Genomic DNA, 27,477 nt, shown 5'->3' with positions numbered 1-27,477 from the left:
TACAAGGGAGACTTTGCTTTACTTAAGAGTTCTGGTTTTGCATCTACTTTGCCTGTCACTTCAGAAAGGACTGCAAGCTTTCAAAGGCTGGAGTCCTCTGGTTCTAGTCCTCAAAATAAAAATATCACGCCAATAGAAACCCTGGAGGTCACCTCTTCATCTAGCTCAAGGAGAATGGAGAAATCAACAGAAAATATTCTGAAGTCTCTAGAGCATTTTGGTGGCCAACATAAGCATAGCTATAATTCAAAACCACTGCAAGACGATAAGCCATATGGGAATTATTTTCTGAACTATTAAAACTTGTTCATTTGCATAATACGTAAGGACAGAAACAACAAATAGAAATTAATTCCTTACAAGTGGAAACCAGAATTCTGATTTTCAACTGAAAGAATAAGATCAGGCATTTCCAAATTACATGAGTGCAGAGAATTTAGTGCTGTTTCCCATTTCTGAGAAATAGAACAAATAAAGTCCCAATTTATTTATTAAAGCAAATATTTTCACTCTTGTAAACTCAGGGAAGTGAGTATCTCATTGAAGTGTTTCCAGTTCCGCAAAACCAGATCAATGTTCTCGAACTGAAAAATACAGCAGAAAGCCAAGGACTGTACAGAAAAAGAGGCCATTTATTCAGGCATCATCATTTTCAGCACACACAAAAATCCCAACAGAACAAACACTTACAGTGCTCTCTTCTCTAGAAAACAAATTGAAAAGTATTGGGGAACTTCATATTGACAACATCTGTTTTCACTGTCTGTATTTTTCTTGTTTGTAACCAACAGACTTGCTTCCTGTGCTCTTCCCACCTGTAATCTGTTAAAGTTATCCTGGGCACCAACGGTCAAGATTGTTTCTCTTGCATCACTATCACAGAATTTTAACTACAATTCTTTAAGCTCCACTAGCACCTCAATTACACTTATATGCTTCCAGCCTTCAGTTTTTAATAAGCATTTACCCCTGTGGCTACAAAGGTAACCTGATTCACTCAGAAGACCGATGAGGAGGTGCGAGGCTTACCTCATTCAGAGTCTGCTGATGCAGACCAATGCCCCATGCTCGCACGCTGAGGTTCTGTGGGAATGGAGAAAGAAGCAGATTTGGGAAAACAGTGGTGACAAGAGTGACAGTTACAAGCAACTGCAAGAAGAAATACTCTCCTTCCTATTGCTTTTGCTCTTTCTGTTGTTTGGGCCCTCTGAGATGGGAGGCACAGGAAGAATTACATCTCCTTTGTTCTCTCTTTTTCCTTGACGCCGTGCTTCATTTCCTTCTCTTGTGCTAAAGGTTAGAGGAAGGAGAAAGTATCGTTACAGGGAATACAGAGCCAGAGGTCTAAGGCAGTTGTGAATCCATTCATAACAGGCAAGAGACTAAGAATTATGAAGAAATTAATCACCTGGGACTTATGCTTTCCAGGTATTTTTCTTCCAGTTATGAACGTTGATCATAACTGCAGAGGAAACAGCTGCTACGAGGACAGACAGAAGAATCAATTTCTTTTTCATTTGGGGCTTTTTATTTGAAACTAATCGAAAGACCAGAACAACAGCATTTATAAAAGGTACCCAGAATGACAAGGAATCTTCTGTTGATTTCAAGTCACATGTAACTTACATACAGAAACTATTTCATTTCAGTAGCTTATAGTCATAGTGATATTGATCAAAGGCACCTGCAACTGTCTTGGTTGCACATGCACTGTAGTAATTATGCATGCAAATGAGGAAATTAGACTTTTTTGTGGTTGATCACCAGTATAATTACTATAACTGAATATACAATCATGGTAACTGTACACACAAATTACACATGCATGCAGTTTTAAAAACCAAGCGTTGCATTCATTGTCTCTATTTTGATAACGTCCTATGGAAACACTCCACTGGAAACAATAAAAAGTATTAACTTTTAAAAAGATGTACATTTATTCAACTGTCTACTGAACATTAAAAAAATATAACAATCCAGTAATTTTGTTTTCCAAGCTGATACATCAGCAAAATTTCACCACTGTCCTAAGATTTACCAGCTTGAAAAGAATAAGACATTTAAACATAGCCTCTTGTTCCTCCTTTTTATATGCATTTATTAACCTGTAACTTCATTAAGGTATTAAAGGATAGGTTATTATTTGAAAAAATAATGCATATGATCAAAATTTTTTTAAAAAGCTGAGCTAATTTTCCATTAGCTCATCACAACTCTAACAGAGATAAGTGGAAATATTTTAAAAGCTTGGATTTTTATCAACTTAAACACTTAAATATAGAGGATTTGATTATACTTCAGGCCAGAAGAGTTGGTGCACTCGAACCCATACAAGGTATTTTTCTAAGGTACGTAAACAACAACATGGAAAATATGCTTTCATCCCCCAAGCCCAGATTCGATCCATTCCTATCAACATAAGGAACAGTTTTGCTAGGGTAAAAGCATTTATTTTAAGTATTTCAAAGAACGTGACAAAAGTAATAAAATATTTAGATATTGCTGTATTCTGGCAGATCACGGCGTAGTCGTATTGCCTTCAGCTTCTCTACTTTGATTTTTGTTCGCAACAGTTCTTCTTCCAGCTGCTGCTTTCTTTTCAAACCATCCCTTTTTTCTTGGACATAAAGACCAATTTTTCTCTGATTTTCTAGTATTATTTGATGTTCTTCTTTCAGCATTTGTAACATCTGTGGGTCATAACCACACATTGGTCTAAAGCGTTCTCCAACCTCAAGCCTAAAAAACTCATCTCTTCTTGGTACAGGAGAGGGAGACATCATCACTCTCATATCAACTGAAGATACTGATGTTGAAGGAGACCTTTCCATAATATGCACCAGCTGGTGTTCTTCCTCTTGTTCTAAGTTCTCGTTTTGCTGTGAGTCTATAACCAAAGAAGGAGGAGGTTTGACATCCTCTTCTGATTGCAATTCCATCATGACTGTCGCAGGATGGTGATCCAACATTGCCTGTGGTGAACTGGTACCAGCAATTGTTTCTTTATCGATACTAGCACTAGAACACACAAAATCATATTTAAATAATCCATTAAAAACTATTTTTTAAAGTTGTAGCTGTAAGTAACCAAATCTTCATTTGAAATACTACTCTGCTATCTCTGCCTGGGACTCTACTTCATTACCCAAACACCGCAAGCACACAGCCTTTTTTCCACCACACATACACTGCCCTGTATTATCCAGGCTCTATTGCTATAAAGGCAGTATAGCCAACAGAGAACTATCCTGGTAGGCCCTTCTTCTGACACTGGAGAAACTAGAAGGGCTATTAGTGACCAATGAGAATAAAAACAAAGCAGCAGCAAGTCTTGCAAGTTGACAAAGAGTTTATATAATATATAATGTGATTTTAAAAGGGCATTAATTCAGATCGAGTGGACTGTGGCAGAAACCTTTCCATCTCCAAACTTATTCATCTCCTCCTGTTCTAATGTGTTCCCTGTTTCCAATACACGCACCCAAGTATGTGGTGGCTTGGTTGGTTTTTTTAATGTAAAACAGTCACTGAATAAAACTACTCAAAGAGCCTTGGGAGAAGAGACCAGAGCTCAAATGATGGCCCTGCCAGTAGATTAGGGAATCAAATTAATCCCTGCTTGCTCCTTCTCTCCGAGTCGGTGATGCCAATATTTTTCTAAAGTTTCAATAGAAGGCACAGAAATGCTTCCATTAAGAGTAGCCTATAGTTCTGTGCATTTCTTTTCAAAAGTACAACGCCCACATGACTCATCTGTCTTTGTGTAAACCCCTGAGTCAGCAGCACCTCAAATCATTATTTGACATTACATTGGCTTTAATGGTAATACTGGCTCATGCTGTTCCTGCCACTTCTCTACCACTAGTTGTGTTTGAAACCCTACGCTTCTGCACATCACTCCTTTATTCAGGTAATGCTTTTTAACGCCAGATCAGCTTCTTGATCTATTTTACCGTACATATCTACAAAGAATAAGAATACTTTCAGCATGGCTGGGAAGGCAGTACAGTGTAACATGGGAAGAGGAATATATTAACTTGCTACTGATACTGAAGACAGTGCATCATCATGGCCATGACTGTCTAAAACAACAGGCTATAACTAGTGGTTGCAGATACAAGACATTCCCCAACCTTTGTAGAACTGAGCTGCTGCTAGCAGCTAAAGGCAACAAGTGGATCCATGATTAATGTAACATTCACAGATGCTCCCCAACCCTGGAGGATCTGAGTTGCTGTCTGTTAAATTGGGGGGTGGGAGGTGTTTAAACTTTTTTAATTCCATGTGAGCCCTACAAGCCACAAACTGAGAAACACTATCTGGTTATTAAAACACTCTCCTGGCTAGCAACAGATGTGGGTTCAAATTCCCAGAAGCAAAGGAGAAATTTAATTTGTACATCCTACTTCTTGTGTAAATGCACTAACTCTTTGATCAAAAGGTGGCATGATAATCTCTCCTGCAAGTCCCATGGTCTTTAAAACTCTTGGCTTAAAAGGAGTAGTCATGGTTGCAGTTTCCAAAGAACCCTGATCTAGCCTGCCATCCATTAACATGAAAGTGCATTTTCTAGAATAAAAGCAATGAAAACTTCTCAATACTCAACTGTAAAAATGTTCAGTAGAGTCAGAGCAATGTATTTACCAAAAATTAATCCTGTCGACCACCCAAACTAATTTAACTAAGTATTTTTTATTAAGGACAATCTGAAGCAGGTATTGAAAATAGACCTTTCACTTATTCTCTGAAGAAAACGCCACGGTTATCTTAATAGACTGTTACCTGAGCTGCCTATAGAGTACCAATTGTATCACCTTACTCCCTCCTCCTCATGCCACAAAGCTTCACCTTTTACCATATACCTCTTTCTCACATTCCTTTTACTCCTCTCATTGAGCATCAGAAGTACTACCCGACACACAGATTTTCACTTGTTTTCCCCAGTGCTGACTGTCATTCTGGGTTTCCCCCTCCTCACAACCGCAGCTTCTAATACAGCTTCCCTCCTTATTTGCTGGCTCCTGGCCAGCTTCTAGCCTGAGAAAAGTGGAAACAACCAGCAGGAGAAGCAGGTCATTCTGACAAAAGGAAACAGAGAGAGGGTAGAAAGAGAAACCGAGAGAGGTTAAGGAGAAGAAAGATAGGTAAGATTTAGTCTAATATAGACTAGAGCCTCCAAACAGTGAAAAATTCATCTCTTGAAGTGTAATCCACACAGAACTAGAAAATTACCAAATCTTCAGGTAACTCTGATAAGGCTCTTTTTTTTTTTTTCCCCTTAGAGTCTGTTTCTTAAGAGGAAAACAATTAGACAGCAAAGAGAGAAAGACGGAATTGAGAAACAAAAGAGCTGCCTGTATGGTGGTTACTAATGTTGTTTCTGACAACTTGACTGAAAGAAAGACAAACAGTAGTTACCACAATTGGGGGATGGTGTTTATAACCCTGCAGGCACCCATGATTCACCAGGTTTTGTTTAATCACAGCAAGCTAGAAATTGCTTAAAGGTGCGTCTAAGAATTTGGATTCATTGTAAATTGTATTTCCCTCCTACAAAACCTAAGCCATATACAGAGTTTTGAAAATTAGGGTAAAATGCAACTCAGAGTTAAAATTAGAACTATCAAATAATGTTGTATTTGGGCAGGGGAAAAAAGTAATCTTTTAAATTATGTTATTTTTCTTCAGTGGCCAGTATATTGGCTGTTCCTAGGAACAACCGTTTTGGGTAAGCAGTAATCAAGTCAATGTTCCCAGACCCATGAGGGACTGCAAAAAATGTTTAAATTATAGGAGACAAACTACGGAGATCATTAGCTCTTAATCATCCACGAAAAGCGTCAGTGCTTTTTATAAGCCGATCTACAAACCGAAGTTCTCACACTATTTTTTTTTCTCCTTACAAAAGTTGGTAGTCAAGACACTGCAACCTTTATTAGCGCAATTAAAAGCCTAGTTTTGTTCCAGAGAATTCTTTGGAACAGTTCCTCCAGGGGCATTCACCAGGAGCAGCAGCACAGCCCAGTTGCTTCAGACTTCTTTACGCAAAGGACCCACAACAGCATATTTTTAGAGCATCTGGCATGTTGGGATTTAGACAATTGTTACCATTCAGTTCAACCAGTGGCACCATGAATCCAATTCAGCATGTGTGCGCATGCCAGCTTTTCTTAAGAGTTGCTGCACCAACTATCAGTATATCTGATTAAAATACATAAAGTTTGCTTCCCATTAATCTGCTTGGGAAAATAAAAAAAATCAGAGCTTTCCCCTCCTCCCTAGCTTGGTTTTTGTATCTGGAGGAACCAAAACCTGACCCAGGCATTTTTTGATCCCTCAAGGACCAATACAGAACCAGCAGAGTGTTGCAAGTCAGATATGAGGGGCATTAGCCAGCTGTGGAAGAAAGCCTGCATGCTGCCTGCCTGTATTATGTCTGGCTCAAATCTAGACAGTGTGTCTCACTTTACTGAGCAGTAAAAAAAAAAAAAAAAAAAAAACAAAACACCCAAACCTACAAAAAAAGAAAACTTCTAGTGCTGTACCTCTCAGTGTCTGTATTTAACCTACCTAACATACGATACAGAACTGCTTGGAGTTTAAACTGCAATTAGCTTTGCTCCAGTTTCAAGGAACCACTGTCAATGCAAAAAAAAAGTATAATTTAAAAAAACATTTGCACTCACAAAGGCACTGTGGTGTGGGGAGTCAGATTTTTTTTTAAAGGATTGGGGTCGGTTAAAACATAACATGCAAACATTAGAGTATATGAAAGAAAAAAGGTATATGAGTAAGGTTTCTTAGCTCTGTGAACTAACTTTATTAAAAATCCTATTTAACCTGGTAATAGTTCCATATGTTGCAAAATGACTGCAGTATTACCTTAAATGGAGGAGAATAGCCATCACTTTGCCAGTGTTTGAATAATCTGCCTATTAAAAGGTAGGGGAGGGGTAGAGGTTGGAGCTACTATTTCTCTTTGATACTCGCTTAACCCTCACTTTCCAGAGTATGACAAAGACTCTGAAACAGGCTTTGAAAGAGAGCTGAAAAAATGAATGCAGTGCTAAGTCACCATAAAGCTTCCCATAAAACAAAAGCATTATTACTTTGTCATTGTTCCTCATTTGGGGATTTTCTCTGATAAACATTTCCTTTAGGAGCCTGAACACAAGCAAAGCATTACAGAGTAGATAGGAGGCGCCATAATTTTCATTCAGTAACAAAATAAAAAGAATCATCTCACCTTTGAACACCGCTCCTGTCTCTTAAACACACATTGGAAATCTGTGGAATCATCTCCACAACTTTCTTGGTTGGCTCGGAAATGCTGCTTTTACAATCTGAGTGAGTCTCCTTTTGCTGCAATAGCTCCTGTTTGGCATATTCTTTGAGCCTCTTGTACAGCGTGCGCAGGCCCTGTGCAGTACGAGGAGGGCGATCTACTCCGATGGCATTGTAGTTATCAGCTATGATATCCCAGCATTTGTTTTTTTCCACTATTACAGAATGCTTATTGGTATGTTCCTCGAGAATTTTAACGTACGGCTTCACGAGTTTTAGCAAATCGAGCTTTTCAGATAAGGTAAAATTAGAAGATCTGGCCTTCCCAACCATTGTTATCTTTGAATTAAGGAAGCCGTTTCTGAAGCCACCATGCAGTCCCTAGCTCTGCTCAGCTCTTTTTCACAAACAGAAAAAGATCAGGCTTAACTAGGCTAGTCTCATTTAGGCCCACGCCTACAAGGGAGGGTTTATTAAAATTCCTTCAGCTTAAGCTGACGCAGGTTCAGGAAATCTGCTTAAGCCAAGCCTGACCTACATAAGGCTTCAGACTGAAGAAGACGAGAAGAAACAAGCAAAATACACTTTTGTATGAAGAGACCAGACATACGCAGGATTTAAAAACATAAAGGTTTAAAGATTAGCACGTTACCCAGCTAAAAATTACCTAATTTAGCTTGAGTAACAAGCTCTGACACATCTCCCTAGCTCTCTCGCACGTATCTCAAACTGAAACCGCGCTCGAGATGATTTTACATGTAACGACGTCCCCAAAAAAGCAACAATTGCTTTGTGAGAGGCACTGAGCGTTACTGGGAGCGGGAGGCGAAGGGCGAGGGCGGCGTGTGTAGAGAGCTCCCTGACAGAGCCCCCGGCCGCCGCGCGCCCGGCGCCATTTGCATAATGCTGGTCCTGCTGTCAATCAGGGGCGGCATATCCTCCAGCCGGTTAGGTTACACTCAGGCGCGGGCTTCGCAGTAAAGCTGAGCTTCTCCTGCACTTGGCAGCCGGCTCCAGCTACCTACACGGGGGCTTCTTAAAGAGCCCGCTTCTCCCGGCGGCCGAGCCTGCAGCGCCGGCCGGAGCAGCGACACGGCGCCCGCCAGCGAGCCCCGGCCCTCCATCAGCTTTTATTGTCCCTTCGGCCCGCAGCTGCCACAACGCGCCCGGCGCTGGGCTCCGGCCTCGCCCTCCGGCGGCATCGCCCGGCGCTGGGGCTGCGCGCAGGGCAGGCTGCAGGCGGCCGCGGCACATTTCCCCAGTGCTCTGGCAGACTGTGCAGGCTGGGATTTTCCTAAGAGCCCCCAGGAAACAACCCGCTTTTATAGTAATACTTCCAGGCGTTCTTCCGCAATAGAACTGGGATTTTTATTAAGGAGACGCGCATGCTATCTGTGTGCATTTCTAATGTTTGCGTGAAAATGTATCACCTTAAGCCAAATCCTCGCATAAAAATCCATGCGAGGCTTCAGGTTTCTGTAGTCTAAACTAAGTCCACAAATCGGAGCAAGAGAAAAACCCGCAGATGTAAGGAAAGGTGCCCTCAAATACGAAAACCAGAAACTAAGTTTGAAAAATGACGTACACGGCTGAAAGAGTCAAGAGGGTGGAAACAAACACCATTTGATATAGTGGCAACAGCTTCTCAAGCCTAGCATGTTCAGCCTTGAAAACAAGGGAGCCTAGAAGGGGGGTGAAGGGAAGAGAAATCTAATTATAGTTTGAAGTATCTTAAGGCTATAAAGATCTAGGTAGAAACTTGTTTGCTGCAAGGGGAAAAAACCCAAGGCAGAGACAAGCCATATTCAAAACATTAAATTCAAACTAAACAAAGGGAGACTTTTAACTGCTAAAAATCAATTAGCATTTAGAATAGCAAGCATGTTAGAAGCATTTCTGAGACTTGGCTTGTCTGTACCACCTATCAAAATTGCGACCAGTCCACTTTGCTGGAATTGCTTTCAAGCTAAGATTAAATAAAGCGTTTTATAGTCTGAAACCCATTACACTAGAATTTGAGAAACAAAATACTCATGTGGTTAGAAGCACTGTATGAAAAACATCACTATTAAACAACTCATCCTTCCCTATTTCCCCACACTTTGCACTTTACTGTCATTAAGAGTAGAAAGCTGGTGGTTATCCTTTTTTTTTTCCTCTAATTTTTGCACTTGGTTGTCCTTCAGTAACTGGAAAAAAAAAACCTGAACATGCCTCAGATAGTTTAAGTTCTGATGGTATCAGAATTGAGGAGTCACAGGTAAGCCTATGCTGTACCCTCTGCTGTTGAAGCAGTAGTGCAGTGCTCAGTCTCTTGACTTTTAGGTTGTGTCATTAAAGGCTCCTTCCCACACTCACAACGAGCACAGACGAATAGTGTCAGGCAGAGGAACCCCAGTAACCCAAATGAAAGTGAGCCATCAGTCCAGCTGCTCCCAAGGCTGTGAGAAACACGAGCAGCCCAGTGGGCTGAGTCCGCCAGAGGGTCTCTCTCTAGATCGCCTTGCAGACTAAAGGAGGGGTAGCTGTCCACTGGGTACGGGACTCATGATGAGATGCCAGGAAGAGTATTTTGGGATTGCAGAAGGCATAGTACAGGATATTTAGAGGAACAACCAAAGGCAAGAAAAGGGAGGGATGAAAGTGGTTTGGGGCAGAACAAGCATAGGAAAATACAGGGGAAAAAAGGATAAAAGGAGCCAGGTGCATGTAAAGAGGTGGCTGCTCAGTACAGTTGTCCAGCCGTGCCCTGTGCCTGATCACTGCAGTTCGTCCTATCTTCTTGTTAAACTACATTTGTAACTATTTTCCTGGGTGAGGGGAATTTCTACTCTGCATGCGTGACTGTGGATGGAAGCGTACCTGCTGGCAGCTGGAGTTATACCACCAATCACAGGGGCCCAGGGGCAGAGGCCGGAGCCCATGCTACTGCCTGGGTACCTATGGCAGCGTGTGGTCTCTGGCAAACACCAAGCTGGACTAGCCAGCAAGTAGGCTTGGGAGCCAAGAACTGGAGCAACTGTGAATCTGGGCCAGATACTGGAGAGACAGAAGGTCTGACATTTGTCTACTAGAGGGACCAGGACACCTGGAGACTGGCCACTGGTAAGGTCATAAATCCAGACCAGCTGCCAGAGAGACCCAGTGCAGATTTGTAAGGCAGCTGGGAGCCCAGGACTGAGCAGAATGAGAGTCTAAGGCCACTTGCTGGAGGGATCCATATTGTATACACAGGTATTTCTCACAAACAGGCTTTCATCCCAGTCAGACAGTGCAGGGAGAGGATGAGGCCATAAATACTGCTTGTGTTTGTGCAAGTGCTGCCTTTTCTGTATGGCTGGCCACATACATATATAGTGTGTACATGCACACATGTACCTCTTAGGAATACATCCCTGTGGACCTGGCCACAAGGAGCTGTAGCAAGCTCCTTCTATACTGGCCTACCAGATGCAACAACTCCTAATATAGACCTATCTAAGCTTGTGTTACTCTATCACCTTACTGCTTGATGTTGCTAAAGAGACCAAGTTTCCATACTCAGGCAGTTACAGCAAAATACCACTACAGAGATTTCTGAATTACATATTGTTCTGCAGAAGTGTAAAATAACCCTTGTAAAAATGAAGCTCACTGCCAACTAAGACTTTGTTTTTCCCCCTTTTAAAAATAGCTCTGCTCATCAGCCTAAGGTCGTATCAGTACTTGGATGACAAATCACAGAAGGTGAGAAGCCTGGATGCAAATGTTACATATAGACTTCTATAGTGTATAAGTAACAATAGGTGTAGTTCCAAGAAAATTACAGAAAAAAAGAAATGTTACTGCAGTCCACCCTTCACCCTACATGTTCCACCAACACTAGCACAGACAGTTCAGGGAGGTGATCCAGCTGCAGACTAATCAATTTATTTATTTTTTTTTTTGGCAAGCATAGAGTTTAACAATTGGTTTAAGTAAACATAAATGTGAGACATTGCCAAAAAAGGAATTTCTGTCTCCCCCCAATCCTGTCATGTTCCTGCCCCTTCACCGTGCTGATATGAGCACTCACAAATCTTATGAGCAGGTCAGATCAGGAAACTGATTTGTCTGCAAATTAATAATTTTTTCTGAGCTGGGCACGTTTTAACCACCAGCAGTTCCCTGATCCAGTGTGCCACAGGACGAATAACTCGCAAAAAAGAAATACATTGAAAAGCTTCTTCAGACTCTATCTGGATCATTTTAGGAATATGGTTTGCAATGCACCCTACAAAAACTTGTATTAGCATAACTGTGGTAACAGCAAACCACAGGTAGCAAGGAGGAAATTCTGGTCACTGCTGAAGAAAATAGCCATGCATGCACTCCTCACATCACTTCACTGCCTTCTGTACCTCTTGCTTTAATCCTATGCGCCAAGGTACAGCTCATTTTTCCTTCATATTTTCAAGATGGAATTCACTAATCTACTCCAAATTTTGAAAATAAAAAAGTCTTGGATTCAGCATTTTTCTTTATTTGCTTGATGCTTTCCTTTAAAAACCCCAGATGCTTCCCAATTTAAATGTTAATATTTAAAAACCCTGTTTTCAAGTGGATGAAATTGTCGTATTTGGAAGTTCATGAAAAGTGGGAGCTGTGAGAGTAGATCAGAATGTTTTTCTAAGGAAATTAAAATCAGCATGATTATTCAAAAAACAATCAACAGCCTCTTGGTAAGGTTGCAGAAGTCCAACAGCTGGGAAGCGAGACTCAAAACTACAAGTAACAGGTAGGTTTTTGCTGTGGAAAAGTCTAGAACTAACACACAAAAAAAGATACAAATAGTGCATCCTGGAGAGCTATCAAGACATGACAGAATCACAGCTATACTACAGTCAGGGATTAAAGTAGCCAAATGACTATGAATTGCTGAAAAAGCTCAGTGGGCCCAGATTTTACAAGTGACAGATTTTTATTGTGGCCAACAACCACATCAAGTGGCCCATGTAAATTTTGGCACGTTATGGGACAGAACACCCTGTAAAGGAGAATATCTTAAATTGGGGGAGCATCTTGGATGAAGAGAGAGGAAGGATCCTTTGTTACACAGAACCAAGAAAGAATCTCTCTATGACAGACTTAAAAAAAAAAAGTCAAAAATCACTGTAAGGTACATGATTCAAAGACAAAAAAAAATCTGATAGAATTAAGGATGCCCTAAGAAAGAACGTATCTTGAAAGATGTAGTTTGGATCAGACAGCAGACTTGAACGTTGAAGGGAATGACACCAGCTTAAGTGATTCAGGCTGGTACCTTCCAGTGCAAAAAAATACCAACTCAACAGAAAAAGGACTGCTAAACTCTGAAGGTGCTCTGCCCACGTAGTATAGCCCCATAATAAGTCTGAAGGACATCTGTTCCTATCTAATAATGTGCAAGCAAACTAGCTTTGCAGGGACCTGGGCTTAGCATTTGCAATCACCTAGGAGCCTGAAAATCTTAAGAACAAGAGGACAAGTGCAAAATTTGAATCAAAGCTGAAGTGAAACCCTGATGCCCCCTCCGCTTATGAGAAACTGTTAAGAACATTCAGCAGCTAGGATGGGGTATGTTACACATCACTGAATATACTGGCAGCAGAAACATTTGGCAAGTATTGAGGCAGTTGCTCACACTTGCAAATGAATTTGGCAGCTGCATAAGATGACCTGAGAGTGTCTATAGGTAGTAAGGGCTGCAAAAGTTCCATTAGGTCATCATATAGCCCTCTTTACTGACATGACAGCAAGACAGTGCCAAGTCACTTGATCTGCCTGTCTTAAGAGCCTTCTGCAGCAAAGGGTGGGTCAGAAAGTTTTAAACTCCAAAGGTTTCTCACAGAGACAGTTGTTTCATGGGCAGTCTCCAAAACTGAGGGTTGCAGGCATTCTTCATTTAAGAGAAGGCTGAGGATGACAAAGTTTCGTGAGCCAAAAGTTGCAAGATGACTTCACCTGGAAGTTACAGTGCTTAAATACATTCTCACCAGATTTCTTAGAAATATTTTTAGATCATTTAAGTTGTGTTTCAAATAACTTTCTCATTTTTCTTGATTTTTTTGTCTTCATCAACACTTTCACCATCAGTTTTGTACTTTCTTGTTCTTCTCCTTCCTGTAGCTGAACCTCTCAGACCACTCCCTTCCTTTCTCCTGCACAGTTACTTCTAAATTTCCGTCTTGCATTCAGGGCAGGGATAAACAGGGGAAGCTTTACCTCTTTTTTTCAGCATCTATTTCTGTGATCACCATCTAGCACATTATTAACTTCTAACATCTAACAATTCTTGCAACTGCTGCAAGGACAAGGGTGCGTGTATCTCATGACAAGCACAGAAACTTTAATAATGTAATTATTACCTTTAAACTGCTCTCTTGAAACTACCCTGAATTACACATGGCCTACTCCAGAGCTCTTATAAGCTAAAATTCCAAGCATAAAAGCTAACTACACTTCTATCCCCTCTACTGATGTAAGGCATTCTCCCTACATTTACCCCACTGAAATGGGAAATATTTAAATTAGACAATTAAAATGCCCCCCATGCCAAATTTTGAAGCATTTATCTTCATCTCAGTCTTACATTCCAGGGCCCACACATGCAGATCCATAGCCATCCTTCAAACTAAGTTTGGCTTAAAGCTACAGGATTCTAAATTATAATACTAAGTGACTATGCAGCACCATGAATTAGCCCTTCACTTTATAAGTCATATCCTTAAAAGAAGAGAAACTGAGTGCTATTTTTCACAAATTCAGAAGTGCATCCAGTTCTTAATACATGCTTGTATCTTCTCTGATCCTCTCTTCCAACAAGCTTTTTGATGACTGATCAGAAGGAGCTGAGAAATACATAAAGATTTGAACGTATGATTTTCTCAGGATATTTTGCTTAAATTCTTAAATCCCCATTAGCAAGATAGCCTCTAGAAAAGGAAACTTTATAAGAGAAGCCAAGTTTCTGCAATTATCCCATCTTTTCATAGATGAAAATTTTGGAGATTATCCTTTAAATACTAACCTCAAAATACTTCCCCATGCACTATTCCCTGCATTTGACATAGGGGCAGCTTTCTCCATTCTTCTAAGTTTGCCTAGCGGATGTTTTGAGGACAGTGAGATAACCATCTTATCACTAACTTGTTGATTTTAGGAAAGTCATATTGTGACAAAGCTTCTGTTGCAGAGGAGAACTTAAGGCCTAAAGCCAAAAGCTGGGACTGAATTCTAGTTATGCTGGCATGGCAACAAAGGGAATCCACGCAATGAGCATAGCCACAGAAAGATTTGGCGACTATCTTTGAAGGGATCTAGTCCAAGTCTGTAATAATACTCATGATAGCTCAGAAAAAGCCTTCCAGTTCCGTTCAATAAGGCATTTCTTGTCCCTCCATCTGATAGCTACATTGTCACGATCTTCCCTTAAATCCACCTTCCCCCCAAACCTAGGGGAGGAAAAAACCCAAACAACTCCCACATCCCAAACTAGGACTTTCCAAAGGGTGGGAGAGTGGAAGAGAAAAGCGTCCAAGAAATTTGGAACAACCATGTATTTCTGTTTTGCCCATCTTCACTCCTTAGACACACACAGCCGGATAATCAATTTTGATAATCAAGAAGATGATAAGAATGTGTACAACTTCCCTCAGAATGAATGAGGAAACTGAAAAAATTAGTACTGCTAAACCTGAATCCTTGTAAATAGTCTCTATACAGTATATTTCCTAAATTCTTCATTTTTAAAGTTACAGTATTAGATAATTTCCTTTACCATATAGTGCAGACTGTATGCCATGTGTTTGCATGCAACTCCTGGGAGCTAAATGATAATAAATTTATTGGGATAGTAAGTCCGTTTCCTAATACATCCCCCACCACCCTTTGGAAAGGGGAGTTTGCATTATATTTGAAGTTTCAAAATTAGGTCTCTGTCTCTGCACAAGAAAGAGTATCTAAGTCTTTTTTTCTTGTTTACAAATTTTAATTTTCAGTAACTTGAAGAAAAATGCATGAGATTATCTTATGCATGCAACACAGCTCTCTTCAGTAGTGGATATATCACTACTCAAAAGTAAAGCACCTAGCAGTTTATATTATTTCATTGTAAAGAAGCAACAACAGTTCCATTCATTAAACAAGTTACTACTGCAAAACTTTCACTTTAATCCCTGCAACTTTCTGGAAAGTGTTAAATATCTTACATCTAATATAACTGAGTTTTTTTACTTTCTGATCATGTAATACCCTTCTGATTTCTGGTTTCCTTCCCCTCTCCTTCATTATCTACATTAGTTCAAATACACATATTGGAGCATGCTTAACTGGGACAAATGAGAAGTGTCAATTCACTTCTCTTTTCTCAAATGCGTGAATATCCCGGTTTTATCATCTATCATTACATAAAGCCTAGTTGTTCCATGTCAGCAAGATATGATATCAAATTATAAATTATGTTGCAGTAATTGCGGAAATATCACACTAGAATTATGCAAGTCTGGATTTGTTTTACAGCAGCCTGTTTATACTGCACTGCAGACAGCTATCCTGTCTAAGAAAGCATCTTTGCAGTTGCTGGATGTGACACAGTATGTTGCCTTTGGTGGTGAAGCTGGTTTAAGTTCCGTCTTTCCATCTCTTGGTTGCTAATTTTACTACCACAGCGTATCTTAACACTGAGCTGGTGGGCAGCCCAAATTCAAGATGAGTAACGCTGGTTAGGGTGTGAACTTCTTCAACAGGCTAATGTATCACATAAGCACACTATACTCTAGTGCTTGCTTTCAGTCTATGGCAACTGACTCCACATTTTCTGACTTGCTACAATCCAATAATGGTTTCTCCACTGATTGACTGTAAAACCAAAGAAGTTGGGAATTCATAGCTGCTGCATTTAGTGCTTTTGAGCACAGAATTGGAAGTCCCTGAGGACAGTGTTCTGCTCAGTATGTAGCTCTAGTCACCACCATACATAAGGTGACAAATCTATAGGAAGAGGATAGAAAAAAAAACCCAACCACAAACCTCCTGAAGAGTCATGAGAACAAGCAATGTCAGACTATACTGCTTTGCTGTTATACCATCGCCATGTATTACTGTAAACAATGCATTACCACAGCCAGGGGGAACTCTAAGTGTGCACAATCAGCTGGGAAAATGCTAGGGAAGGTCTTATGCCAGCTGCAGCATAGAAGACATCATCACACATCCAAGGAAGAGCACCAAGCAAAAGGTGTTGTCCTCAGGACATGGCAGAGAGTCCCAAAACTACAGACAAGAAGAGGCAAGCCACCTAGGACTAAATAATCACAAAAGTCTCAGTGAAAAGTCTACGGGCAACACGTTGACTGCTGGGCAGTGGGGTACTGGGCCAACAGATGACAATTTGCATGTATACCCACCACGACTGATGTGTAATTGAACAGTTCTAGAACCAGCGTCAGATCAGAGATACGGACAGTTTCTCTTTGAATACGTTTACATCAATCCAGTTTTCTTAACCAATCCCCATCTCCTGAGATGAACTGATCGAACAGGTACAGATGACACCTAAACAGCAAAGAAACTATCCTGAATTGAGAAACAGCTTGTCTATAATTTTGTCTATTCACTATCATAAACTATTCTGTCTATAACATGGCAAGAAGAAGAGTAAGAAATTACAACAAAATTTACAAACTTGTAAGATCTAACTTGCAAACAATGCAGTAATAAATTATTTACACTCAGGCATCCAGTAACACCTTAGTTGTACTAAGGTACTTGGTAATTATTAAGAGCTACAGATGTTTATGCAGTGTCTGTTACCCAAAGACTTAACTGCTTTACCAACTATTTATAAAAACATTTGAAGGGCCCACTAAACTGCAGCTATACACACAGCTTCACTACTAAAATAGACAGATGGTAAAAATACTCCTGACTGGAATATCTTTTCCAGTTCAATCTGTGAAGTACAATAATAGAAATGAGCACAATAACAGAAATTACAATTAATAATTCTACTTTTGCAGATATCCAAGTAATTCCAGCAATAATATGCTTTATTATGAGGTGTCAGGCCTGAATGGTTTTAGTTGTGTTACCTAGAAACCCAAAGTAGGCAGTTAGACTGAAACCGGACAATGTGACAAATCCCGAAAATAACATTTTTAATCCTCTGATTAAAAGTGATAGGCAATCGATTGCTACTGTTATAACTGCGTGAGGAGTGCATTTTCTCTTACCATATTCAAATTAATTGGTTAAGGGTGTTTTTATTCATAAAGTGACAGGAGGTATCAAACTAACCTGTAACAATGTTCTAGGAAGCTGAAGGAGCCAAACATTCCTATTATGAAAATAATGCTAACTTAAATGAGCAAAGAGTCTAAACCTTATAAACCAATGTACTCAGTAAACATTAACATTCTAGAGAAGGTATATTTAAAACTATAGGCACCTAATAAAAAGAGTTAATATCATAAGCAACATTCAGAAACATCTGTCGAGACATAGGGTGAACACATTAACCCTGTTACGAAATACAATCTGTCTTCATTATTAGGTCAAAGATAGTATTTGAGTATGACTCCTGACAAAGTTCCTCTTGGAAGACACATTAACAGGTGTTAGTGATGGATGAAAGACGGAGTACTCCTGAATCAAAAACCAAATAGGAGGTGAGGTATAACAGAATAAAACTTTATATCCAGCTCTTCTGTTCACCTACATCAGGTTCAAACAATGAAACCTCAGTCCAACTAGAATGTTGTGTCTAAGTGTACAGGTGAAAGAGCTACTCATTTACACACATGGTATAGTAAGCCCAAAAGAAAAAAACAGAGCAACATTCTCCTAGATTAAAAATACCAATAGAAAGCAAGCTGCAAACTCAGGTAATAAGCATAAATTACATTCATTATATATGTTCTATATAAATTAAAAAATATATATTAAAACATTAAGTTGAAGATGGCAATGTAAGTAAAAACCTCAGTTCTAGCCAATCTCACTTACTAGCAACACTAAGGAGATACTATGTTTAGTTCAGAGTTCTGCCCATCCATTGTTTCTTCAAATTCAAATTATTTGTATTTTATTATTGTTTATAGGTCCTCAGAATGTAGTGAGGACAAGTAGAAACCAAGCACTTTTAAGAGCTGCAATAATATCCTTCCAAACATTTATGATTTTGTTTTCAGTTACTGTTAAATAGTTTAGCACTGTTAAAGTAAATCTCATTTTTAAAGAGCATGCAGACCTATCTGATCGAATTCTCTGGAGGCATGTGAGAAAAAGCACTAATGACAGTGTCAAATAAATTACCTCCCATCCACACATCTGTTGTCACTGTCAACAAGTACTATATTCTGTATACAAAACAAAGAGATTGCTGTGCTCTTTACTTCTTCTAAACAATCAAACACCGATTCATAAAGTAATAGTAAAGTTCATTTTCCTACAAAGATATACATTTATGGAGAAACATAATTTTCCTGTATTCACAACTCATAATCACCATTAGTGAACTGCCTGTTGAACAGCATGTTCAGTATCTTATAGTTCAAACTATCTCAAAATTACAACACACAGGCAACAGCTGCTACAGCCTTATTAAAACATCTTTAGAAATAGCGCATCTCATAGGCTTTCAGTCCCTTACACTTTTATTAGTGAAAATTTAGGTAAAAGTTTATTTTGAAAAGAAGCCTAGAAAAGCAAGCATTTTTTTAAGCCAGATATGCTATAATTTTTAGATTGGTGCTATCTAATCAAATCCTTATTTGCCTACTCCAGGAAATGGACACCATGTGTTTGATAAGTTTTTCTGAAAGAATGTGCAGCATTTTCAGGGCTGGGTTTCAGAAAGATTAGCTGTATGAACAGTGCAGTTGTCTCGTGGTCCACAGGTGTTTCAAAAGAATTTCAGTGGAAACTGGGGTATTTATTTACACATTCCACTGCTGTACTGGGAACCCAAACACAGCAGCTTTGAGCATGATATAAAGCTAACAAACAGTTTATCATCCACATTAAATGATATGGAGATAATAAACTAAAATAACGCATAAACTAGACTTTTTCAATCTCTAAATTATTTTAGCTGCCCTTTAACAAAGAACTCTTCTTTGACTGCCGAGACTGGCAGTCAATTATAATTCCATTACAATATTAATAATAATAAAAAACCCCAAACTGACTCTGGCTTTCACAACTGGTTTCCATTACTTCTGAATTTCATACCAAAAACATCTTTGACAAAACAATTTCACACTACAAAGGAGGTTACGGTTTACACAATCTGCATAATTGCTACATTAGCTGTAATGAATAACAGACAAAGTGACATAACGGGCAGAAGCTGTCTTGAAAAATATTAAATTATTAAGAAATTACATAAGATTTAACGGAGCCTCATGCAGGATTGTTTTCACAGTGCAGTGCTTGCATCACCAGTGAACCTGATGACCACAACTAACATTGACACTAGATATCCTTATTTTATAACACATTTCATCGTAGCTTTACAAAGACTTGCAGGGTTAGCCCCATTCGACAGACATAGAAAGGCTTTGGTACAAAATGGCTTGTCCAGTCACTCAGAAAGCACAAACAACATCAACAAAAACAGCTCACCCAGTCTCACTCCACAACTTTTTGATTTTCCATTTTACAACATTTTTTGTTGGGAAAACTGCTGATTTCCCAGATTATTTTGGAAATAAATCCACTAGTTATCTTTCAAGTACACTGCTAGACAGAACCAGCAGACACAAATTTTTGCAGATGTACCTATAGGGAAGAAGGACCACTCAAAGAACTTGTCCCACACACAGTGAAAATTTTCTGTAAGTATGAGCTTAATCAGAAGAACTGGAAGTTACAGCATGGGGCAGAAGGACTTAAGACATAAAAGGAGGTGGCATTTTCCCACATCAGCTCTGCCAAGTAGAGTGCATATACTCTGGGTCACATGAAATAATAATGGCAGCATCCTCTCAGGGCTATCACAGGGGACAGATCAACCCTCATCTTCTGGGGGTGAAACCAAACAAGACGGGTGAATGGGAAGGGCTCTCCAGCGCACCTTATAGAATGAAGGGAGTTGCTGCCTACTAGGGCCTGGAACTCGTAAGATGCTAGAAAAGGCATCTGGAGTTCGCACAAGGCTTATAATGAGATTTTTGAAGGGAAAAAAAAAAACAAGGACAAGAAAAAAGGGACAGATGAAGGTGGTTTAAGGAGGTACAAGCACAGGGAAATAAAAGGAAGAAAGTGGCCACCTTTAAACAAGTAACTGGCTGGTATGCTTGTCTAGCACAATGCACTGCACTGCCACAGTCTGTCCCATCTTCTTATTAAACTACATTTCTAAATATTTTCCTGTGTAAAGGGACTCTCTTCAGCATGCATAAGTGTATGGAAGGGTACATACAAGCAGCTGAAGTTGGACCACACACGTCATAGGGCCCAGGTACCTAATGCACCAGCAAGCGGAGAGGCCAGAGCACATGTATTCTGCCTGGGTAGTGTGTCTGTGTGATCACTAGCAAACGCCAAGCTGGACTAGCTGGCAAGTAGGCTAAGAAGCTTGGGAGACAACTATTGGAACAGCCATGAGTCTGGGCCAGATATCAAGAGAGACCAAAGGGTCTGAGAGTTAGCTACGGGAGGGACCAGGAAGTCCAAGTGAGTTACTGGAGAGATGAGGATATCTGGGGACTGGCTGCTGGTAAGTCCAGCTACCAGAGACGTGTTTGTATGTATGTGTCACCTGTGCCCCAGGCACTTGGGAGACCAGGAGCCTACCACTAAGTAGACCAGCTGTCTAAGGCCAACTACTGGAGGGACCTATTGTGTGTTTTTACCAATAGGAGCACAGGTTTAAGTACCAGCAAGTGGACTGGGAGCTGTGGCCTTTGTGTTTCATATGCCCATGTGCCGGCAGCTGTGATGTCCAACAAATCGAGGAGCCAGTTACTGAACAGACTGTGTAAGATCAGTTACTGGAGGGATCTATATTCTCTCTGTGTGTATATTTATATATAAATATATGTATATTCATTTAGTTGCCACAAACAGGCTTTCACCCTGATCAGACAAAGAGGGGACAGGACATGTTTGTGCAAGTGCTGTGTTCTCTCTCTGCGCCAGCCTGTGTTACCAGCCATGTGTATACATATGTATGTACGGGACACTGTGTGCCTCTTGGGAACACGTGCTCAGCCTCACTATTGGCTGGACCCTGGGACGCAGAGCTATGGCAGCTTTACTTCTACCAGGCTTCCAGACTTAGCAGCTCTTATCACAAACAAAATTAAATATAACTTTGTTAAAGCCTTCTGAATTATCATTTCAACCATTATGGAATCAAGGTGATAAGCAGCCATGAAATGCTCTTTTAAAACTCCACTCATTACACAAAGTATTACCAATTAAATGAACCCTAAAACAATGAGAAAGATCATTATCAATGTAATTAATTATGAGGAAACAGTAAGACAGATGTTGAAATGCCTGAGCTGACTCCAAGAGGAGTGGTTTTCATCCAGCAACGTCAGTTAGCCAGTTCAAGTGCAACACTTTCAAGATGCGCTCAGCTCCCAAGGTTGTACACCTGCATTCGCACAATGCAGAACGTCCCTGTGCTGTATGTGTGGTTGGGGCACGTGGAGAGTGAGAAATGAAGACACTCAACCCCACAGACTCATTCAGGTCCATCAAAGTGCATTTGCTACAGTTCAGACACTTCAGTATCTTTGCACTGCTGACTACCTAGCTTTTTGGAGCAATGTACTCCCCAACATAAGGGGACATGGACCTGTTGGAGTGACTCCTGAAGAAGCTACGAAGATGATCAGGGAGCTGAAGCACCGCCCTTACAAGGACAGGCTGAGAGAGTTGGGGTTGTTTAGCATGGAGAAGAGAAGGCTCCACGGAGACCTTACAGTGGCCTTCCAGTACTTAAAGGGGGCTACGGGAAAGATGGGGAGAGACTCTAACAGGGAGTGTAGGGATAAGATGAGGGGTAATGGTTTTAAACTGAGTGTTAATTTAGATTAGATATAAGGAAGAAATTCTTCACTGTGAGGGTGGTGAGACACCCGAACAGGTTGCCCAGAGAATCTGTGGCTGCCCCCTCCCTGGCAGTGTTCCAGGCCAGGCTGGATGGGGCTTTGAGCAACCTGGGCTAGTGGAAGGTGTCCCTGCCCATGGCAGGGGGGTGGAACTAGATGAGCTTTAAGGTCCCTTCCAACCCAGACCAGTCTATGATTCTATGAATATTCATTATGGGGAGTAACAAATGAGTAAGTGCACACACATAAATGAACAGAGCCAGTTCTGCTCTGATGCCACTCTAGACTTAGTAGTCCATGCTTGAACCCTGAGTGCCCACTAGAGACACTAAAAAAACCAGCTCACATCTTTCACTGAAGAGAAGAAACCCTCATGAAGTGAGATGTGAATCCAAGCAGAATGGTTAGCATTCCCTGCATGAGACCAACCAGATCTCTAAATTACACCACTTTTCCACTAGTTAGGGTATCCTGACACTCATCCTGATATTATTCTGGATTAGAGTGAGTTGACTATAGTACTCTCTGGAAGACACATACAATAGCAGCACTAACAACTGGCTTCTAAAACATCAACTTTTTTTCCTTTTCCATTAAAAAAAAGATCATTTAATGTTTGTTTCTTTCACTCTCTACCCAGCAGAACACCAAATAATGGCACTGTTGCTGACCCTTATACTAGTATTTCATAAAAGTTTATTAAGTAGCGTATCATTCATAAGCTTTAAAATTCTCTTATCATACATGGCAGTAAAAAAGAGCATCTTACCAGCTTTGAGCATATTTAGTGTTTTCATTTCCACCTTGCTACTCTTACTAGCACTGGAGCATTCTTTTGTAGTCTTTACTTTTCCAGATGACTTCACAGACTGTGTAAAATTTGCATTTTGATTCTGGCTATATACTTCAGAAAGAAATGAAGCACTTTCCCCTTTCTCATCCATCTGCAAAAGAGAAACAAGTTCACAATAGCATGCCATTCATGCAGCTGAAGAGAAATGGAGAAAACAGCCACAAGAAGTAATCTTAATAGAGATTACAATTAAGATTAATCCTCATTATCAAACTATCTACATAAATATATACATCCCTACACAAATACATGCATCCCAGTGTTCACAATAGAAAGCACATGCACACAGTCCCAAACACCACTTGTGCAAGCAGTTAATGAATTGAATTTAATATTAGTCTTCTGTAGATAAAATGAATAAAAGTTGTGATGCTTTTTTTCAGTTGATATTAAAGGTTTCAAAGAAAGCTCCTTGCAGCAAGACTGCAACTTGATATACTGACATTTCATTACTAAGTATCTTGGGTTTTATAACTGCTTTTGCAAAGCATTTCAAACACTTGAAACCAATAAAGCCCATGCCAAGATGAAATCCATACCTCAGCTACACTGAAAATTGTATTTAGGCTCAATAGCGATTACTTTTATTTATTTGAAAAACATTTTTCTGCATCCACTTCAGAGTGAGAGAAACCTACACGAGAAGGAAGATCAAATGTAGTAAAAGTATCAAAATCTATTATTTAAGCAGAGATTGATTGTGGTAAGCTCAGATGCTATCTTTTAGTAACAACACGAACAAATACACTTTTTAGCACACTATTCAGCTTACCTCCTTTAAATTAATTTCTTGGTCCACCTCCTTGGTTTCAATCTTCAGACAAACTGTGTTACTTTTTCCTGGTGGTATAAACCTTGGCTTTTTGGCTACATTTCCTAGCACTTGACTTGGAGCTGCTGATCGCCTCATATTTAGTTGTACTGCTCTGGAGGGTGGAGAGGAAGGAAGAAAGCAGATAAAGACAGCTGCAGTCAGAATTAGGCTTTAAATACAAAAATATATCCATAGATAACAATATAAGTGCTATTTTAAAATAAAATAGCATCAAAGATTTTCAAATAGCAATGTTAATTCACAAGCATAATACAACTTAAGAAAAAGTATTGTTGCAATGAATTGTTTAAGTACTAAGAAGGATCGACTACAGCAAATTCTGCAGTTGAATACATCCTTTTTCATTTGAAAAGCCAATAACGCAGTTCACAATAGCAAGAGACGCTCTGAAGATGCACAATGTAGGGCTGCTTAACAAAGTTACACCAGTTTATAGAAAAAAAAAAAGACAGTATGAAACAGAACTATTCCAAATGCTTAAAACATAATTTTGAAAAGCCCATTATTAGTGGACAACAAACAACAAATGTCAAAGGTATGTTTCATATTCGAGAGAAGTATTAAACAATCAATTATACTGGTCATTCAGATTCACTATCATAAAATTAGAAGTCAGTAGAAAATTATGTCAAAATTACAGTGGAGATTATCGCTCCATGTTATGTCCACTTGAACAGTGGAAGGAACATATTATAGGGTTTCTCTCAAAATAGAAGGCCATTATTCCCTAAACAACCTCGGGACAAAACCAAACATACACCATATGTTAATATCACAAAGCATGCTTGCAACCACTAGAATAACAAGTTATAATCTTAGTATTTCAAAGTAGAAGAAACAAGAGAAAATTCCAATAGAATAACCCAGCAGCTGGAAAGGTGAAGACAAGCATGGTACGGCAATTTAGGGAACATATTTTGGGTTAATTCTCCATTCATACATGGATTCTTCATTTTAATTGATTCCCCCTAACGATTGGGTTAAAATAAACCATAATGCGGATTGCAGACACAAACTTCTCTACCTTTCTACCATCTTGACAGCATGTTTACATCCTGGCAACAGCCAGTGAGTCTCTGCGGGTTTTTTTACGCTACTCTGCACTCCAGTGGCTTAGTAGGGCACAACAACCTTTCTTTCCAAGATTTGCACAGAAGTAGTAACGAATACTGTCCAAATACTTTGCCAAGTAAACTCACTCACTAACCTGAGTTCTGCTATCTCCTCCACATCTGAACAATTAACATATGTATGATGCTGTTACTAGACGTAAACCTTAACGGCAAAATGGCCTGAACTACTGTCACTTCCACTGCGGCCATTATTAAAAGGAAAGGTGTCTCTGGCTGTGCCAGCAGTTCACGTTAAGTTAGGCCTACTGGACAACAGTGTTCACATATGAACTTTAGTTAACCCTCTGCAGTAAGGGAGTAGCTGAGTTATTATAACAGGAGTACCTGTAGTGTAAACAACTGATAGCCATTGTGAAAGCTGTAAAGCTGGCAAGAACCTTCCAGAGGAGCAGACTGCCAGCACCAGCACTGACCAGTCAGCTTCAGGTGCCACATGAATGTGAACAAGTTCTCTCCCCAGCCCTGTAATGCATGGTGACACTTGGAAAGACAACCCAGGACACCCCGCAACTCTACATGAGGACTATACATATCAAGGCTGAACTGCTACACTAACCCCGCTCACTCCACTTCTAAAGCTTGTCACATCTCCCATGTGAACAGAAGTTGTGCAGTTCATAAATTGCATGTATCTGTGATTAAAGCGTTCTGGTTTCCAAACACATTTGGATTTTGCACTTTCATTTGGTCTTAAACCACAAAAACAGACTCCTTAAGAAATTTGCAAATTAGTAAGAAATTTAAAGATATGACCCTTGATAACCCAGTAACTTCAGTCCCATTGAATTTAAGAGCTTGTAAGAATAATACCAGTATTACCTATTTGCAACTACAAAAACCATTAGGGGTTTGTGGGTTTTAAAATGTAATACTGCTTCCAGCAATACATCTCTCTCTGTCTTCAAAACACAAGGTTTTATGAAACATAATAAAACCATAAAATTAAAAAAAAAAAGCTTTACATTTTGTATCTTTACAGTACTATACAGAAAAAAAGCCATTACGGATATGCAACAAATGATACTTTAGATGGGATCAGAGTAGGCGTAGCAAGAGCAAGGAATAGCTCCACATTACAACTAAGTCAACTGACAAGTAAATATGCCCTTTCCTTTGAGACAGTCACCAATACATTGAATCAACCTGTACTTGCAGTACTGTTAGGTATGGTTGCAGGGAAGCAGCTAGAGGCGACGAGAACAGCACTGCTCCTGCCTTTTATTAGCAACCTAGCTTGGCCAAATTAAGCGCACCATGAAACCACAGCCTAAAACGTCTCATGAATGCATCTGGTTTTGCAAGCAATTATTTCGGTCGTGGTTTTCTCCTTAAAGGCATCTTAACAGCTGCATTGAAATGACATACACATACAAATAGTATTTCAGAATTTCACACATTCAACTCAACACAGTGTGCATGGTGTCCTGTTGAAGGCAGTTATATTATACATCTTACAATACCTGCATTGGCACAAACATAACCGGCTGCTCTAATGAACATCTGAAGAGACGTTCCCGGCACAGATGACGAGGCTAAATGTTTTTTATAGTCAATTACAAAGATGTGACACAGGATTAACTTTTAGTCAGTTAAAGTTAAACCATGCAGCGAGTACATCCCCTGCAATATCAATATTAGTGAAAAATCAGTTCAAAGGAGTAGGAACTGTACGGACTCGGCGCAGGCCCAAACAGCAATGCTATTCAACTTACTATTATGCGGCCCACTCCGCCTCAGCCGCCCGGTAACGGCTGCAGGGGGAGGGGGTCTCCCTACGGGCAAGTAGAAGGGCTGAGAGCGCTCAGCCAGTTCCGCCAACCCCGCGAGGAGAAGCCAGAGACCACCCCGGCCGGTGGCCCGCAGCTGGCGCCGCCCGCCCGGACCGTACCTCAGCCACCAGCCCCGCCACCGCTTCGCCACTCAATTGTCCCGCCGCCGGCTCCCGTCGGCCCGCTGGCCGCGCCGCGCATGCGCCCTGCCCAGCGCCCCCTCCGCCGGGTGCGCGGCTGCCCGCCGGGTGCGCATGCTCCGGAGCCATGCGCTGGGGGGGGGGGGGGGAAGGAAGGAAGGTGTGTTACCCCAACTGCGCATGCCCGGACCCTCCGCCTGGGAAGCGCTGAGCCGCGCGTGCGTCCCGCGGGCTCGCGGGGCGGCTGCCGGCGCTGCTGGGAGCGGCGCGTGCGCGGGGCGGCGGTGCCACACACAGCATGGCGGAGGGGCCGCGCTCCCCGCGCCGTGCCGCGTGGCCGTCAAGCAACAGCGGCCGCCAAGTAATAGCGGCCGCAAAAGTAACCTCGATTTTGCGACATC

At 40.6% G+C, this 27,477-nt stretch overlaps 2 protein-coding genes across 3 annotated transcripts in view; both read right to left on the bottom strand.

Moving 5' to 3' along the window:
• RAD54B (RAD54 homolog B) overlaps positions 1 to 27,093 on the bottom strand; it is a 66,695-nt gene extending 39,602 nt beyond the window's left edge. Inside the window, exons 1-3 of one of the 2 annotated variants that reach the window (XM_074898718.1) lie at positions 26,880 to 27,093; positions 23,972 to 24,125; positions 23,116 to 23,290 (exon numbers count right to left, since the gene is read on the bottom strand). In XM_074898718.1, coding sequence (XP_074754819.1) covers positions 23,116 to 23,290; positions 23,972 to 24,109 — 313 coding nt within the window. In that variant the 5' untranslated portion in view covers positions 24,110 to 24,125; positions 26,880 to 27,093. Of the gene's footprint in view, positions 1 to 1,029; positions 1,332 to 23,115; positions 23,291 to 23,971; positions 24,126 to 26,879 lie in introns of those variants that run through there. The other variant, XM_074898719.1, reaches the window with a different exon arrangement.
• Positions 1,498 to 7,671, bottom strand: FSBP (fibrinogen silencer binding protein). The gene is made up of 2 exons (XM_074898720.1): positions 7,247 to 7,671; positions 1,498 to 3,018 (listed from the first exon to the last, which is right to left on the bottom strand). The coding sequence occupies exons 1-2, from the start codon at positions 7,615 to 7,617 to the stop codon at positions 2,493 to 2,495; spliced, it is 897 nt and encodes a 298-aa protein (XP_074754821.1). The 5' UTR covers positions 7,618 to 7,671; the 3' UTR covers positions 1,498 to 2,492.
• Positions 27,094 to 27,477: the final 384 nt, after the last annotated feature.

Source organism: Athene noctua, chromosome 2, assembly GCF_965140245.1.
Source record: "Athene noctua chromosome 2, bAthNoc1.hap1.1, whole genome shotgun sequence".
NCBI lineage: Eukaryota > Metazoa > Chordata > Aves > Strigiformes > Strigidae > Athene > Athene noctua.
The sequence above is the reverse complement of the archived record's forward strand: the minus strand, read 5'-3'. Positions and strand labels throughout refer to the sequence as shown.

Bases quoted from the DNA above. Each gene is read 5' to 3' on its own strand.
- FSBP (XM_074898720.1), bottom strand. From the start codon at position 7,617: ATGGTTGGGAAGGCCAGATCTTCTAATTTTACCTTATCTGAAAAGCTC. The intron at 3,019-7,246 runs GTGAGATGATTC...TGTGTGTTCTAG, and splicing joins GACAGGAGCGGTGTTCAAAG to TGCTAGTATCGATAAAGAAA.